The sequence below is a fragment of the Melampsora larici-populina genome (assembly GCF_000204055.1).
Source record: "Melampsora larici-populina 98AG31 unplaced genomic scaffold MELLAscaffold_26, whole genome shotgun sequence".
Lineage (NCBI taxonomy): Eukaryota > Fungi > Basidiomycota > Pucciniomycetes > Pucciniales > Melampsoraceae > Melampsora > Melampsora laricis-populina.
In genome coordinates, this window is record NW_006768790.1 from 693,410 (window position 1) to 709,333 (window position 15,924).

The window sequence follows — 15,924 nt, forward strand, 5'->3', positions numbered from 1 at the left end:
CAATGCTTAAAAAGGAATCCCACTGTAGCTGACTATATAGTATCCCAACACCATTCACTTCAAATATCATCCAATTATCTATTCAACACAACTTTGGTTCCTCAGTTCCTCTCTTTGAAAACGGCCTCAAAGTCCACACAAACAATCTCAAACCAGTATCAAACTACAAGAAAAGATTTCTTCCCCAACAACTCTCTATAAACATCCAATTTTCCAAACTTCTTCAATCTTCAATCAAACATCAAAAAAAAAAGAATAATATACATCTATACTAAAACCATCACAATAAATAAATAAAACAATCAATTTGAATAAAAACATAACATACAAAACTTCAAGTATCATAACCAAATTAAGTTATCACTTATAAAAACTTTCAAAAAACCAAAATCTTGAGAACCAAAAATCTCAAGCCAAGTAATGGTATTCATCCATCGAACCATCAACTCTTTCGATATAACTAAAAGAAAAGAAAATCAAAAATCAATCAACCAAATCAATAACAAATTCATTAGAAAGAGAGAGAGAGAAAATAAAAACTCATTCAACTAACTCTCTACCAATCAAACTTTCAATCCCAACTTTAATCTCTTTAGGTTGAACTGAAAACCTATCTTTTAATTGATTAATGATCTCCATCACTAATTCATGATGTTTCATTTGTTTTCTAGATTTCATAATCCTAACAATCGAAAGTTGTAATAATGTAGATCTTTCCGTCACGACTTTCTTAGTGGTACATTGACGTTCCATCACCTAAGAAAAATACCAAAACAAAAAAAAACATCAGAAGAAATCTTTTTTTTCTCGAGTTCACAATGTTGAAAATGAAAAATAACTCTTACAGTCTCTTTAAATTGGATTTGATTGATTTTGATCTTAAAATTATCATGTTTAAATTCATGATTCAAACTAAAGCAATCAGTCTGATTTACATCTTTTCCTTTAGGTGTCTTTACCAATACCCTTACTTTACCACAAGCTAAACTCTGTAAAGTTCGAGCTGCTTCTCCAACAGCTAAATCAAAACAAAACAAAAAAACATCAATTTCTTTCTTTTTCTTCCGAAATCTAGAAAAAAAACAGGATTCAAACTAACGTAAACCTGACATCTCAACAATCTTCTCAAATCCAAGACTTTCATGACTTTCAATCTCATTAAACAAAAGTAAAATAATCCCTTGATAAGTCGAAACCGATAATTCCTTCTTCTTAATCTTACCTCCAGATCCATGAAAACTAGCCGAAAGGATAAATTGACCAAGTAAATGATTCCATTTAAGTTTTCGTCCTAAATATTTAGATTGATAAAAGTTTTCAAAGTTCTTCAATGATGAATTCAATTCGTTTGGTAAATTGATTTGAAGTTCAGCTGTATGATGACTTGGCCAACTACCGGCCGTTAAAACTGATACATTTAATTCAATTGAACGTTCTTCTTCATGTTCTTTATGTTTCTTCAACACTGTTTGATACGAATTATTAATATCAACTGAAGTTTCAATATCTCTAAACATAGTTTCTAATTTAGCTGTAAATCCACCCCCACATTCTATATAAAAACAGTCATCAGAAACCAAAATAAACCCAAAGAATCATAACAAAAAGATAACTCACCTTCTTTTAATTTCATCACCATATTTCTTTCAGTATCAATCGAAGCAGATTTAGAAAGTAATAATCTTTTACTTAAATCACGTTTATAAAATTCTTCAAATATATCCTTCCCTTGAGTATACCTAAACAAAATCAAAACTTGATTTAAACATTGATCTAATTCAATATCAGTCATGTTTCGATTTCCTTGTCTAAGTTTTTGATCTAAATATTTAGCTATGCGAAAAAAGTGAAAAAAGTCATCAAAAATGCAAAACCTCTGACAAAAAAAAGAATCTAAATAAACAAGAAAACTTACCTATCAATTCAGCTGGTTTATTTTGTCTCTGATTGATAAAACTCTCAAAAGCTTCTTTAACAACATGAAACATTTCTCTTTCAGATTCAAAACAAATCTTAACCAAGTCATTCATTTTAAGTTTAAACTCAATCAACTTCTCAATCATCTCTTCATCTTCTTTTTCCCTTTGTTCACTAGTCTCATAACCCACACCAACAATCCGATTTCCAATCTGTTTCATCCATATTAAAAACGCATTTCTCAATTTTTGAATCGATTCTTTACCCAAGTTTTGTATGAGTTTATACAAATCTTGAATTGATTGACTTGATTCTCTTTCAGGAAAGCCTACTAACATCTCTCCAAATCCTTTAGATAATAAAGTATCAAGATGATGATAAATCAGATTTCGTTCCACAGATTGTAGAATGGCTGATTGGGTATGTTCATTGATCGTTTCATCAGATGTTTTGAATAATTTACTCAGTCGTGAAACTTCGGCTTCGATTCTAACAAGACTGTGTCTCAGATAACCTTGAGGACCACCCACACGAAGAGAATCCGAGATCACTTCTATTATCAATCTTTTTCCTTCATCTTCATAAAACAGATCAGTAGATTTGATGAGAGGCAGTAGAATGATTCGATCGAAGCCTTCGGCACCAACGGTCGTATGCAGCAGTTGGTTGATTGATTGAAGTGAACTGACGGGGGTTGACCTACCCAACCGATCAAAGTCGACTTGTTGACAGACTACAGCTGAGAGTAAAAGAGACAACCGATTTCCGTCAACACCTAGGACGTGCTTTCTGAAAAGGTCCAAGCCCAAATGCCTTTATTGAGAGGAAAATTACAAAGGTGAGATTAGAACACCGATGAGATATAGTAATTTGATGTTTCCTGACAAAGGAGTACAATCACTAAGACGTACCAAATGGAATGCTTGTGATCCGACCGAATCCAAAGAGTTCGATCGAGATGAATAAGAATACCTCGGATCATCAACAAAAGATCAAACCACTCTTTCCAAACAAGATGAACCCGTTTCATCCAATCACAACACATCACATTATTAAACATATTATTAGATTGAAGAACTTGAAGTAGATTTCCATATGAATTTGTACAAAGTTGATTCATGACTTCAGGTTTGGGTAAACTTTCACCCAGTTGATCAGAGATAGATTTGGCTTTTCTTTGAAGTCGATCCCGAACTTGTTCGTAAAGGGCCTCACAGTTGGGTGGGCTGTAGATCACAAGACCTGAACCACAACGAGAAAACGTTTTTCAATAAGAGAAATGCAGACCATCAAATGGCAGGTGAGGTGTGTAGGATAATGGATGAGGGAAAACGAAATCTTACCTTCGCATGCGTTCGAGAGCAAGGTCAAACTCACGGAAGTAGGCTGTGGTGGATTTGACGTGAGCGCCTTGACGGCATCGAGTATCATACCAACGCTATGATTGATAGACTCATCTGCTTGCGGTTCAATACTAATCTTCTTTGCTGTTTGATTTAGGTCTTCGATCGCTACAAAACAAATCATAAGAATATCAGAAGGGAAAAGGATCAAAGTGAAATCAGACAACACTAACACTTTCGATTACGAATTGAAAGTTTTTTCAGTTCAAGAATCGGTCTGACAGTTGAAGTTGTACGAGCAAGTGGAACCGGATGACGAATTGAACCTCTAGGATATTGAGTAGGATTAGAAAGACCTTCAACAAAGATAGTTTTGGATGGTTTCTTAATTGGATTAAAAACAAATCGAGCTTCTAAAGCCGAAGGTGTGACAGGATCGATAGGTGAATCCACAATCACATCTGAATCCTCATCGAGATCGTCAACAACTACATCTGGATCATCGAGTGAATCGGAATGGCTAGGTTCAAATGTATCGGCCGTATGCTTTCGATTACGTTTACTTGCAGTAGCATTGGTCGATGATGTTGAAGTAGAAAGCGGTTGTAGTCCAGCAAGCAATGGCCTTTGATCACGGTTAGATTCAGAATTGGTACGTTTCATGTTAACGGTTCTTGAAAAGATATCAATCGCATTTATAAACCAAAGATTGTGAATTCAGTCAACTCTCCAAATTGTAAGAATCGTCAAAACTGGTTGATGGCCATTCATCAATTGATAACCCTGAGACCATGTCACTTACAATCGAGTTTCTTAGAAAATGACTTTTGACAATGAACTCGAGAACAATCACAACATGGCCTCCAAGGTAAAGGAAGAAGAAGCAAGATGATTTCAAAAAACACAAGCTGATCACAAATCGGTTAACACTGTGTGATACGGTATCCCTTGGTGTGTAATGGGTATCCTATGGCTTTAGGGTGTATGGGTCTGCTGGGCGAACCCTCTAAACCCATACACATCTGGGTCACCGTCCACATATTTGAATCCCTCTGAAAACATCCTTGGTATTTGAGAGTAGGCTCTGGAGTCTGCAGCCCAGAAAACAATGATCCAAAATAGTTTCTTTCAAGGGCATTGAAGAAACAATATTCATATCACATAACCAGTAGATATCTGCATAGCAGATCCTTTGGGATTTAATTTTGTGCATAGGTCAATCGTGTCAGGCGGAATGATGGGACAAGCTCAGAATCAAGCCCTGTTCAGAGTATAGGACTAAAACAATGATAAAAATACAAGAACACTGATCATCAAAACACAAGAAAAGGAAACAAGAACAGTGATGCAAAATATCACAAACATCATAAAAAAACACAAGTAAGAATTCACTTCAATACCAAATTCAACTGTATGCACAACCATATTCAATTGCTTTTTTTCAAATCAGGTGATGTTATTTACACACACCCTTTTTGTTTCTCTTATTGATTAAATTACCAAGGAACTATGATGTATATTATTTATGTATCATCTAATTTGAAAAACCCATTTCTCACTTATCATTCTTCTTGTTTTTTACAAAAATCAAGTGCTTTCACTTCAAAGACGTACAATTCCTCAAGCACAATCTTTGAATTGCATATATTTTGAACTCTTCTCGACATGCCTTCATTCCTACCTCATCCTGCAACTCCAAATTTCAAGAGACCTGAAGACAATCTTAGGAGACTGTGAGGGAAGGGTCACTAGGAGTTACTCCTCTGAATGTCTTTCAAATGAAGTTTAGTGACTACTAAATATACGCTGACAACTGCTTCAGAACATGTCCATGATGAAAACAGATTTCTAATAAAGCAAGATATAAAATTACTTGGACCCTTATGAAACGAAAACATTCTACAGTAAAATGCAATCATCATCCAGTCAACTGTCAAAGTTAGTAAAGTGTCTAAAGATCGCAGGAATAATGAACCTACCTGCTTGACCGATCATCCGTTTCATTAGCAAATGACCTCATTTAGATACTGGCCAATTTCTACAATCCATGATGGACTTCCCAAGAAGCGTCTCTTTGGCGTTGAGCGGATCGTTCTCGTCTTCGACCTTGTGGCCGGGGCAAGGAGTATGTATATCCGGACCTAGGAAGTGAGAAACAAGACAAGATCAAAGATTTTCCAAAAAAGATAATCTCAGATAAATCCCCTTTTTTTAAAAAAGACTTGCCCATTTTTTGAAACGTGATTAAACTTACAATAAAATCGACAATACGTCTTCTGACCCGCATGATTTGGGTCCTTGATGTTTGTATACCAATCCCAGCCGGTGCAACCTGGCATCTCGTCCTTAGCGCCTTTACAGAGGTTGGTGGCCCCAAGTCCAGGATTACTACTGCTATACGCGCGGCCGTCGTACCCACAGACTATACAATTGCCAGCCCTGATGGTAGCCAGGGAGAGCAATAAGATAGCAAGATTGATGAATAAGTATGTGAATAGTTGAGGCATGATGAGAAAGAAGTCTTTTTATAAATTCAGTTTCAAACAATCGATTGGAAGGAGTTAGGCGAACGAGGGAAGATGCGATTTATATATGTTTGTGAAGGTCGAAATGGCCGAAGATTTTGGATAATCTCTGATATGATCAAGGGTTTATCCGTTCATTCTTTGGACTAGTGTGCGGTCCAACGCCAACTTCGAGTTGATGCCTGATTATATATTCCAACGGATGTGGTGGAGCGGAGGTGTTCACAAAAGGCAGAGACATATTCATAGAATGGAGACCTATGGCGATTTTGACAAACTCAACAAAGCCATAAGCCTCGTGCGCATGGTTTCAACATGGTGAGAGCAAGTGGTCCACATATGTTCCATCCCCACGCACGAAGCTTATGCCTGTGTTATTTAAGCTTGAGTCTGACCTTGATGATTTTTGAACAAGGAAGAGAAACAAGACGAGGTGATAAAGTTGAAGTTAAGGAATTTTGAGCGAAAGATGTTGAGAATGATGTCAAGTGGGGCTACACTACGGATCAACCCATCAATCTGTCTGGATTGCTGATGAGGTCCTCTGTTGTTCTCTGTCTTCAACTTCATCATTTTATCTCTCAACTTGCATCAAGTCAAATCTCTTAAGATCTCCAAATGAAACTCGTGCTCAAATGCTTTCCAATCACAGTACATCCATCCCATCACCTGATTGAATGATATTCCCAGGTTCAATGTGCTTCAGATGGCTTTATAAAGGGGCACCTCTGCTCTAAATAAATGAGTTTCCCGTCCTCATCATCATGTTTTGAACATACTTAGCCCACTATGTATAGTTTCATCAAATTGCTTTTTTCCATGAGGGTTTGAGCAAGCACAATTCATTATTTTCCAAGGCCTCAATCAAATGTTTTGATCAGATAAAATCAGTTTCCTAACCCATTGGCAAAGAACACTTATAGATTAGCATCCTCAAAAGAAGCCTGAAATCTTTTTGGACCAATTCAGAACCACTCGTGCAATCTTGCCTGTAGTGATTCATGAAGCAAGTAGGTTAAATACCCAAGTAGATGTAATGCCAAAAGATATATATCAGATAAAAAAAGATTGATATAATTTTTCACATCATCATCAACATCACAATAACAATAATGATAAATCCACATTCAAATTCCAAAAAAAACTCACCAAACCTTTCAATTCCAAGCTCATCATCATTCACCCTCAACCTCAAGTTCAAGCTCAACGCAACATATGGAAAAAGTTATAAATAAGTTCACATTCAAAAAAATTCATCATGTTAATCCACAAAATCAAAAAATCAAAACATTAAAAAACCAAAAAAAATTGACTATATAAATTAATATTTAATCAAAACAATTCAATACAAAACTTCTTTCGAAAAACAAAAAAGCTCATCAAATTCCAAATGTTCTTCCCCCCAAAAAACACAGAAATAATGATGATGGAAAAACCTTCACAAACGAAAAAACCAAACCCAAAACCCGTTGGTAAAACCAAATGAAAAAACCCAAAAGGTAATAAATCTTAAGATCACCACCAAACGAACAAAAAACCACATATAAGTATATATATGATAAATAAATTAATTCATCAAAATATAAATCATAAAACCAATGCAAAAAATAAATATTGTCTATAATGAATGTAAATTGACTAAGTCAAAAAGAAAATCATCAAATTAAAACCATCTCAATAACCTTTCCTTATCTCTTAATGTGTTATACAGTTTTCCCAAAAAATGAATGAATAAACATCTCAATCAAATCATATAAATCAATCAAATTTCAAAATCCCAATTTAAATTAAATTCTCATCATCCTTTTAACATCACACCTAAAACAAAACAAAAAAAGTTTCCATGAAATTTAATTATAAGTAAGTTGTCTGATCGAAATAGAACCTGAAGCTCTTGTATGAGATAATGAAAGATTCGGTGATCGTTCTCCTGATCCATGACCAGAAGAAGCGATCTCTTGCTCATTCATAGATAAGCTAGAAGTATAACCAACAGTCACTGGGAAGGAAGTAGGTCGAGATGGACTGAATCCTATGGAACTTCTTCTAGTGAGGTATGATGTCATTAAAGGTGGATTGTTAGGGAATGTTAAACGATTTGCAGAAGGTGATAAGGATGCTCTTGATTTCACTTGACGTAAGGTTGGTTCACATGAAACGATTCGATCTCCAGGTAAGGCTGAAGAGCCAAGGAAAAGAGGCTTCAAGCGTAATTTTCGCTCGGCTGATGACGGTTCACTTGTCATGCTTGTGGAAGTCAAATTCTCAGTTTGACCCTCTTCCTCTGGGGCCTCGGAAATCGATTCCGATTGTAGATTCATGTTCCGAGACCACTTGGAGCTCGATCTTCGATTATCTTCAGCTGTCATTGAAGATGACATCTGCTGGTTCACACTTGATGCCCTTGGGTGACTCCCAACATGCGATGAGTCAATTGTACCCGAGCTTGCTCGTCTCGGTGTCTCTGGTCTTGATACCCGGCCAAAAGACTCAGCAATCGGGGCTGAAGCGGGTCTCTCTCCCTCAACGTCATGGCTTTCATGTTTACAAGATTCACCGGCGGCGCGGGAAGGCCCACCAGATAGCCGTTGCCGACGTTCAAGTAAGCCAGGGGTTCCAGGTGGTGGCATGACATCAAGAGGTGAAGGATTGCTTTCGGGGTCAGCCATATTGGGAGTGAGGGGTGGTGAGAGGTTCGACGCTGGTTTTTCATCGATCTGAGGATGAGATGGTTGAGATAGAACTCGGAGCTGCTGCCTCGGTACACTCGCGAGGAGATGGCTGTGCGACGAATGAACAGGAATTCGACCAGGAATTGGTCTACCGACTGAGCTAGGCAAGCTTGGTAGTCGACGTTCAGTATCAGTGATTACAGACGAGAGCTGATCATGTGACATCTTGGGTTTAATCCGAGATGATGAGAGATTAGGTGAAGCAATTGAAATGTTCTCAGAGTTTGCATTCGAGCTGGTGGGCTGCGAGTTGACAGTCTTTGTGAACGATGGCTTGGGGATCGAGGACCGCAGATTGGGTGTCGAAAGTTGTACCCTTGGAGCCTTTAGCATCGTCTTTGCAAGCGTTCCCCTAGGTATCGCAGTCTTTGCGAAGTTGAATGCCAATGGAGTGTTTGATTCCTCCCCATTGACGGCTGCAGGAGACAAAGCGGACCTGTTTTCAGCTCATGTGCTTCGAGCGTTATGGACAAAAGATGCTTACCTGTTGGACTTTCGTGGATTGTCCCCGATCTTTTCCGGGATGTGCCATGGCATGACTGTGGCTGCACCAGATTGGAGGATGGAGTGGGATTCAACTGAAGTGACGAAGGCTCCAATGGCCTCCGAAGTGTAGATGAAGGTCGGGGAAGAGTAGCAAATAGCGAAGGGGTCGATGAAGGAAGAACCGTAGAGCGCGGAGCTTTGGTTGAAGATAATCTGGATGTAAAGGGAAGTGAGTTGGGCATGTATGCAGGACGTCGCGGATGATCCAGAGATAAATCAAATTCTTCTTCATCCGAACTCGAGGGTTCTTCAATCACTTTCATGGGTTGTGGTCGGTATGCGGGTTTGAATTTCGAATGATTATTTGATTGAACAGCCATCGATAAGGAGGATCTCTTGTGTTCCAACATAGGCTGGTAGCGCAGAGAAAAAGAAATGTGTCAGTGTGCTGGATACGGAATCGAGTGTGAAACAAAACAAGGACAAACTCTATTGGTACTACCCAGATCCAGCTTCGAAAGTGAAGATTGATGTCGAAGCTTACTCTGAGGAGAATGATGGGGGAGTTGATGAAATGGTTTATGATCTATGGGTGTGATGGGAGTTAAGATGGAAGCAGTGGAATTGGTGGTAAAAGAACATGTGGATGACGAAGATCGAGTGCGACCATCGGAACGAGTACCAGATGGCACCGCATTAAAAGTAGGGCTAAAGGCGAGTGATAAGATGTCCTTGTTCTTTTGGGCAGGTATGATGGGATTCTCCATAGTAGTAAAAAGGTCATCACGGTCATAGTCATCATCAAGTTCCGTTCCAGGTAGATTCGAAGGAGACGAGGGCGAAGGTGGATCTTGAAAGGAGATTGGACGTGAGAGTTGATCTTCAATATATTCGCCTTGATAACCCAATCGCTTTGCGAGTCTATCGAGGGATTCTTCCAAGTCAATTTCACTCTCGTCGTCATCGGACTGAAGTGGACCTGATTGTAGTTCTAGGCTACCGTGATGTTGTTTGATCCATTCAGAGAGGTCCCCAACGGAAAAGGTTGAAAGATGTTTATTGGAGGTACTCGTGAGCGAAATTCGTTTCGCTTTCGAAGTCATGTCAAGCTCAACAGATAGAGTCGGTTTCAGTTGACTGGCGGCGTTGCTGTTGGTAGCCTTGTGAGAAGGAATGTATGAAGAAGTCGCCTTTGGAAACGATTGATCAAGGATATCTATGTTGGATTCTTTGATGGATTGTGAGGTAACAAAGTTTTCAACACTCTCGATCAAGTCTTCCTCTTCTGGCAACATCACCACGTCTGACCAATTAATTGACTCGTAAGAACTTGTTAATAAATCGTCGTCATCCTCAAGTTGATGGGTGGGAAGTGGAGTCACTTTCAAGTCGTCTTCGCAGGCGGAATCAATGAAAAGTTCTTCGGCTAGAAGTGAGCCGTCAATCGTGTCGAGTTTAAACTCTTCCTGGTGGGAGCCCGGGTTTGACAGAAGTCCCACGATAGCTCTGTCCGCTTCTTGTTGATCCGGCTTACGGTATTGATGAGATGGTTCGTGTGTATTAGGAGTCTGATTATCAAGATGAGGAAGATGGGTCTTGATAGGCGAGCTGATTACACTGCAGTCGACACTCTTCCCTGAGTAGTCATCCCTCTGGTGAATTGACCAATGCATCTTGGTATGAGAAGTATCGATGGCTAAGCCACCCAGTATTCCATCTTGTTTGACGCTAGGTGTGGGTAAGATAGGCTGATGTTGATGAACAGGTAACATTGAAGAAGATTCGGCTTTCGATGAAGGAGATCTTAAAGGTATAGAAGGGAAACCAAACGAAAGTGCTGTTTGTGGAGGATTAGATGGAAGAGGAGGTAATGGAAGTTTAGGAGGTTGAGATGGATCAAAGGCTTCACTGATAGGGATTGAAGGACGAGGGGATTGACTGAGTTGAGAAGTGAATGGAAATCTATAAAGTTCTCTAGGAGTCAATGTTAATGGAATCTGAGGGATTGGAGTTGAAGGAAGTGAAGTAGTATTTGATCTAGGTGGAGGTGGCATAGGGAACTTTTTAAAATCAAATTCTGAATCATCCGATGAAGCTGAAGTTGGAATCGTTGGGGAGGAAGGTGCATTGTTGGTTATGCTATCAATGTTTAATAAGCTATTGGAACGCTGAAAGGACCAAGTTGAACCTGCTAGTTGTTTAAATTCGTTAATAATATCCACATCATTAATCCTCTTGTTCACTGTCCTGAGCTTCTTGATTGTCTTCTCATTCTCTTCAACACTGTTCTGCTTGAACTTGGAATCAGTATTATTCGACTTCTTTTGTTTATTTGAATGACTAATCGATAATACTGGTAATTGGATGATTTTCTTTTTCTTTGGATTCACTGGTCCATTACATTCAATCAATGGATTGAGTTTAAAGCTTGCTTGGATATTCGCCATCTTAGAATCTTTCTTTCTTTTGAAATATAAATAGATCACATCAACTCTTGGTCACTTTTGTTAACTTGATACCATGATGATAATTTCAAGCACTTACCACTTTCAATCGAAACCAAACACAAAGAGTATTGTATGTATCAACTCGAATGATCAAACCGAAGAAATCTTGAATCGGAAGTCAAATCTGAATCTCATATCAACAATCGAATCCAATAAAGAGAGGATATAAAGGATAGTTTGTATAAATGTAAAACTACAATGGATTGAACAAAAGAAAGTCTTGAAATCCAAGTTGGGATTTGAAAATTCTTGTATTGAAATGAGAACAGGAATCGAAGTTTGATGTATATGTCAATGAGCTGCAGAGAAATCGAGATAAATCTGAGTGTAAGTTGAAGACTTGGTAATCATAAATAAATGAATGGAAGAATGAATGAGATAAATTGTGAGGGGAACTGATTGATATGATATGATAGTTAGATGAATTGAATTTGATCGATGTCTCTAGATCAGGATATCCATCAACAATCAAGATTGATCTCGAATGAAAATGACATTCTTTAGAATTAAGAGTAAGACTACTTCTTTTTATGAATCAATCGAGTCTAGATGTAAACCAGTTGGTTATCGAATCAGAGAAGTTCAGTCCAAATCAATCTTTTCCTTCTAGACTCTTCATTTGAGCTCAAGCATTTCTTAGATGTTTTGATCTCAAGTTAAGCTAATTCTAATCTTTTGCGCCCAATGTAAACTGATTTCTATTGGTTTCTATGACTTGACTTTTCAATTTCCTCAATGGGAACGCCATGGCGTGTGAAAGGCACAGTCATGATGACAATTAACCTTCATGCTCTCCCTCATGACCCATTCTTCAAAGTTCACTCACTTCGAATGGATCCGAGATGCAATTCTACCAGGTGGCGGAGAAAAGGCCAGCCCGTCAGGACCCCGGAAAGCTCCTGGAGAACAAACCGTCCTCGATCCATTCCGGCCCCGGCCCTCACACTTTCACTATTTGCCCCGAGGAGAGGTGGGTTAACATGGATTTCTCGGTGGTAGGAGAAGCGCCTTGATCAGGGCTCTCGATTACATATACTTTCAGTTTTGTACCACGTGTAATCACCGAGATATCCGTATGTAAGTACCCGACCCGAGCCGGTATGGATTTTCATCGGTCTGGGGGGGCAAAAGTTACAAATCACACATTTCCCAAGCCACCAGTCATGTTCAGGGTCAGACATGTGTACCATCTGATAGCCCTCGTTGAGGCGCATCTTTTGCACCTGTCACATCTCTGGTACCATGTGACATGACTTCACAAAACACCGGTATCCAAAAACCCCCTCAGGACGGTTTGTTCTCCAGGAGCTTTCCAGGGTCCTAGCCCCAGAGAATTGGAGGACTGCCGGAGGGTGGGATTCAGGGGAATGGGAATGGGCTGTATGAGCCTGACCTCACCGCCACGTTTCAGAACAGAGGTTTAGGCTGAGCCTCACTGAGCAGTACACAGCAAACTTCTTTGTAAACATTCCTCCCATCGGCCTACATCAAAACCGTACTTTGTCAATCTTGTTAATGCATTATCACAAGGTGGGTACAACAATAAGGGCGCGACATAAAACTAAATTTCATAGATATCGACCGATGTTAACATCCTACTCTGAAGAACCTATGAACAGAGTCCTGAGATTTCATTTGATGATTTCGATTGATAAGAAAAATTAAACTAGTTCTTCACCAAAGAAATCAAAACCGAAATGTAATAGATAGAATGTGTACAATCCTGAAATCTACATATGTATGGATAGATACGAGCAAGCAGAGTTGGCCTGGCCTAGCTGTGCCATCTGGAATGAAATACAAATCTATGAGTTAATAGATACGAGTCGATGGCCTGTACTATAGATACAAGTTGATGACCTGGCCTGGCTGAGCAATCTACTGCTGTAGTTTGTAAAGCAGTCAGAATCGATGAATCGACATGACTAACGTGTGATCTGCCTAGCCCGACTGGGTTTGTAGAAGCCTTGCATCTAAGGGATGAAATGAATTTGTGTGCACGATATAAATACGGCGGAAGTGATATACGATCAGAGGAATAATCACATTGACAATATTGCTATCACTCATCATGCTTTTGACTACCTTTATTGCCACTCTTCGAGCAGAAAACCCCTTTTGCTTATGTGTTGGAGTGATATATGACTCTCGAGTGTCGGGTTGGCCATTTTTTGGTCTTTTGTATGCTTCGTTGTGGAATAATCACTTCTCTGCTTAATGCAGTTTTTTGAAAAATATCTACCGTGTTTTGGGATGCGTTTGAGCCAGCAGCCTAGTGCGCTAGCTGGAAGTATCAAGACAGTACCTTACCGGATTGGGTGTCGGGTATATTTTGTACGGCTATTCATTTGTACAGCTTCCATTCCCATTCCCATCCCATTCCCAATCTCCGGCAATCCTCTGGTGCTCCCCCTAGCCCGTCCCACCCATCGCAATTCAAAACCCCTCGAGGTGCGACTTCTGTCAATCACATTCACATCTTATCGTGTTGATTTTCGATCTTTCATCTTGACTATGGACAAAAATCAGAAATCGATTTCACCCGATTTCACCCATTGATTCATGGGTGATTCAACGGGACCATACACAGATGGGTTGACAGAATTGCCCAAATCGTTCCATCGGAGCGATTGTTGAATCACTTTGTCCAAGTCTACAACCCTGGGACCACATATCCATCAAGAAACAAGTGATGTTGTTTTTATTTATCACCGGTCAGTGTTTCAATCAAGACAGTCAAGTTGGTTAATGTGAAAGTTGAGTTACATATTGCAAAATGAGAGTTGAACTCATAAAGATCAGTTGTTAGCAAACATGACATTACCTAGTACAATTGCCAGTAGGGCCTCATCAAAATTCAAAGTTGAAGTTGATAGAATGGGTTCCAGAGATGAGACAGGAAAGTTGAGATTACAAATGCTCAGTAAGTGGGATAGGGAAAAAATCACTTGGCAAAGTTTTTATCGGAGGCAATCTTGATCATTGCGAAAGAGTGTGAATTGATGAATAAGCTCTTTAGTAACCATTGAGAAATCATCATGATGTGATTGGCCGGAGTTTTCGGTTATGTTACACCTGCTTGCTAAAAATCATTGTGACGTCACTACACAGCTGTTTCCCTAACTTAACTAAGTCCCTCTGTGGCCCAGACACTTTTTCCTCGCGAGCTCGGGTGTCTGGTCTGGAGAGGGACTTATCCATTAATCTGAGGGTGTGTCCCTAAAACTCACAGGTGGGACAGTGTGTGTTTTGTTGGTTCAGCACGTGTGTCTCACGTGCTGGGGATCCTTTTGTTTTGCATCCATTCTACTGTTGTTCTCGAAAAGCTTGTCCAAGTTTTCCCGCCAAATTGCTCGAGTTTTGCGGGAAAACTCGGACAAGCTGCTCGAGTCTTGCGGGCAAACTTGGACAAGCTTTTTGAAAACGACAGTACTACCACTACATACACTACGGTTCACGCTCACACCCGGTGCCACGAAGCCTCGTGGCCCCCTAAAGGGGCGCATGGCGAGGGCGAGGGCGCAGGCCACGCCCTGGCCTTCGCCCCGAGCCACATGTGGCCTTTGCAGGGCGGCCTCCGGGTGCCCCACATCCAATAACGAGTCTGATCAACAAAGAAGAGACTTTCATGAAGACGATCGATCGAAGTTGAACCTATCAATTGTTTTCATTCTGGAATGGTTGATAGGGAGCTTCTCATCCCTCATACACTTCTTTAACAGCTTCACATCTTCCGAGGGACTGAACATCATTCTTGAACCTTTGCTATTCCAAAGTATGAAAAGATAGCATAACTTTTGTTTGACTTTTAATGAGATCATCTATTGTTCTCTAATCGTTCTACCTAAATTAATCACAGCTTGTATTTTTTCATTCTTTTAACAATCACTGGACCAAAAAACATCATCTGTAACAATCAGAAATGATGATGATGTGACCATAACAAACCTGACTGATTTCAAATTACAGGCTTATGAGACAAATGAGATGAAATGTTTGTATTCGGTTCTCAGTGAGCTGGAGATCCTTGGTTAGCTTAAACTGAGGAATTTGATTCCAAACTTTTCATTTTCTTCTCAGTTGAAGAATGAGAGTTTTTTTGTACTGGACCGATAGAAAGCCCAACTTTAAAAGCGAGCTGAACGTTTTTTTATAGGACATAGTTTGCATTGCAGAGAAATCAGAACAAAATATCTTAAGCATTTGAAAAGACTCTTTTTGAGCTAATTGAGGATATAAAAACGATGTATTGAAAAGGTATGTAATTGAAGATTTGGCTCGTATTCCAGAGGCACTTATCGATTCGCTTCAAACTTGGAGAATGACAACACATATGTATAAAAACTTTGAAAAGACTCTTTTTGAGCTAATTGAGGATATAAAAACGATGTATTGAAAAGGTATGTAATTGATG

The 15,924-nt window shown here is 39.4% G+C and overlaps 3 protein-coding genes across 3 annotated transcripts; all 3 read right to left on the minus strand.

The window, feature by feature from the left end:
- Nucleotides 1-57: 57 nt before the first annotated feature.
- Nucleotides 58-2,905, minus strand: MELLADRAFT_44021 (uncharacterized protein; the record flags this gene model as incomplete). The annotated part of the gene is made up of 7 exons (XM_007411700.1): nucleotides 58-460; nucleotides 554-756; nucleotides 846-1,018; nucleotides 1,100-1,552; nucleotides 1,618-1,833; nucleotides 1,916-2,730; nucleotides 2,829-2,905. 7 exons carry the CDS (start codon nucleotides 2,897-2,899, stop codon nucleotides 409-411), a joined length of 1,983 nt encoding a protein of 660 aa, XP_007411762.1.
- A 2,371-nt stretch (nucleotides 2,906-5,276) lies between these two features.
- Nucleotides 5,277-5,767, minus strand: MELLADRAFT_107981 (uncharacterized protein; the record flags this gene model as incomplete). The annotated part of the gene is made up of 2 exons (XM_007411699.1): nucleotides 5,277-5,401; nucleotides 5,515-5,767. 2 exons carry the CDS (start codon nucleotides 5,765-5,767, stop codon nucleotides 5,277-5,279), a joined length of 378 nt encoding a protein of 125 aa, XP_007411761.1.
- A 1,239-nt stretch (nucleotides 5,768-7,006) lies between these two features.
- On the minus strand, nucleotides 7,007-11,900 carry MELLADRAFT_116936 (uncharacterized protein; the record flags this gene model as incomplete). Its single annotated transcript, XM_007411698.1, has 4 exons — nucleotides 7,007-8,933; nucleotides 9,002-9,416; nucleotides 9,492-11,466; nucleotides 11,548-11,900. 3 exons carry the CDS (start codon nucleotides 11,448-11,450, stop codon nucleotides 7,636-7,638), a joined length of 3,672 nt encoding a protein of 1,223 aa, XP_007411760.1.
- Nucleotides 11,901-15,924: the final 4,024 nt, after the last annotated feature.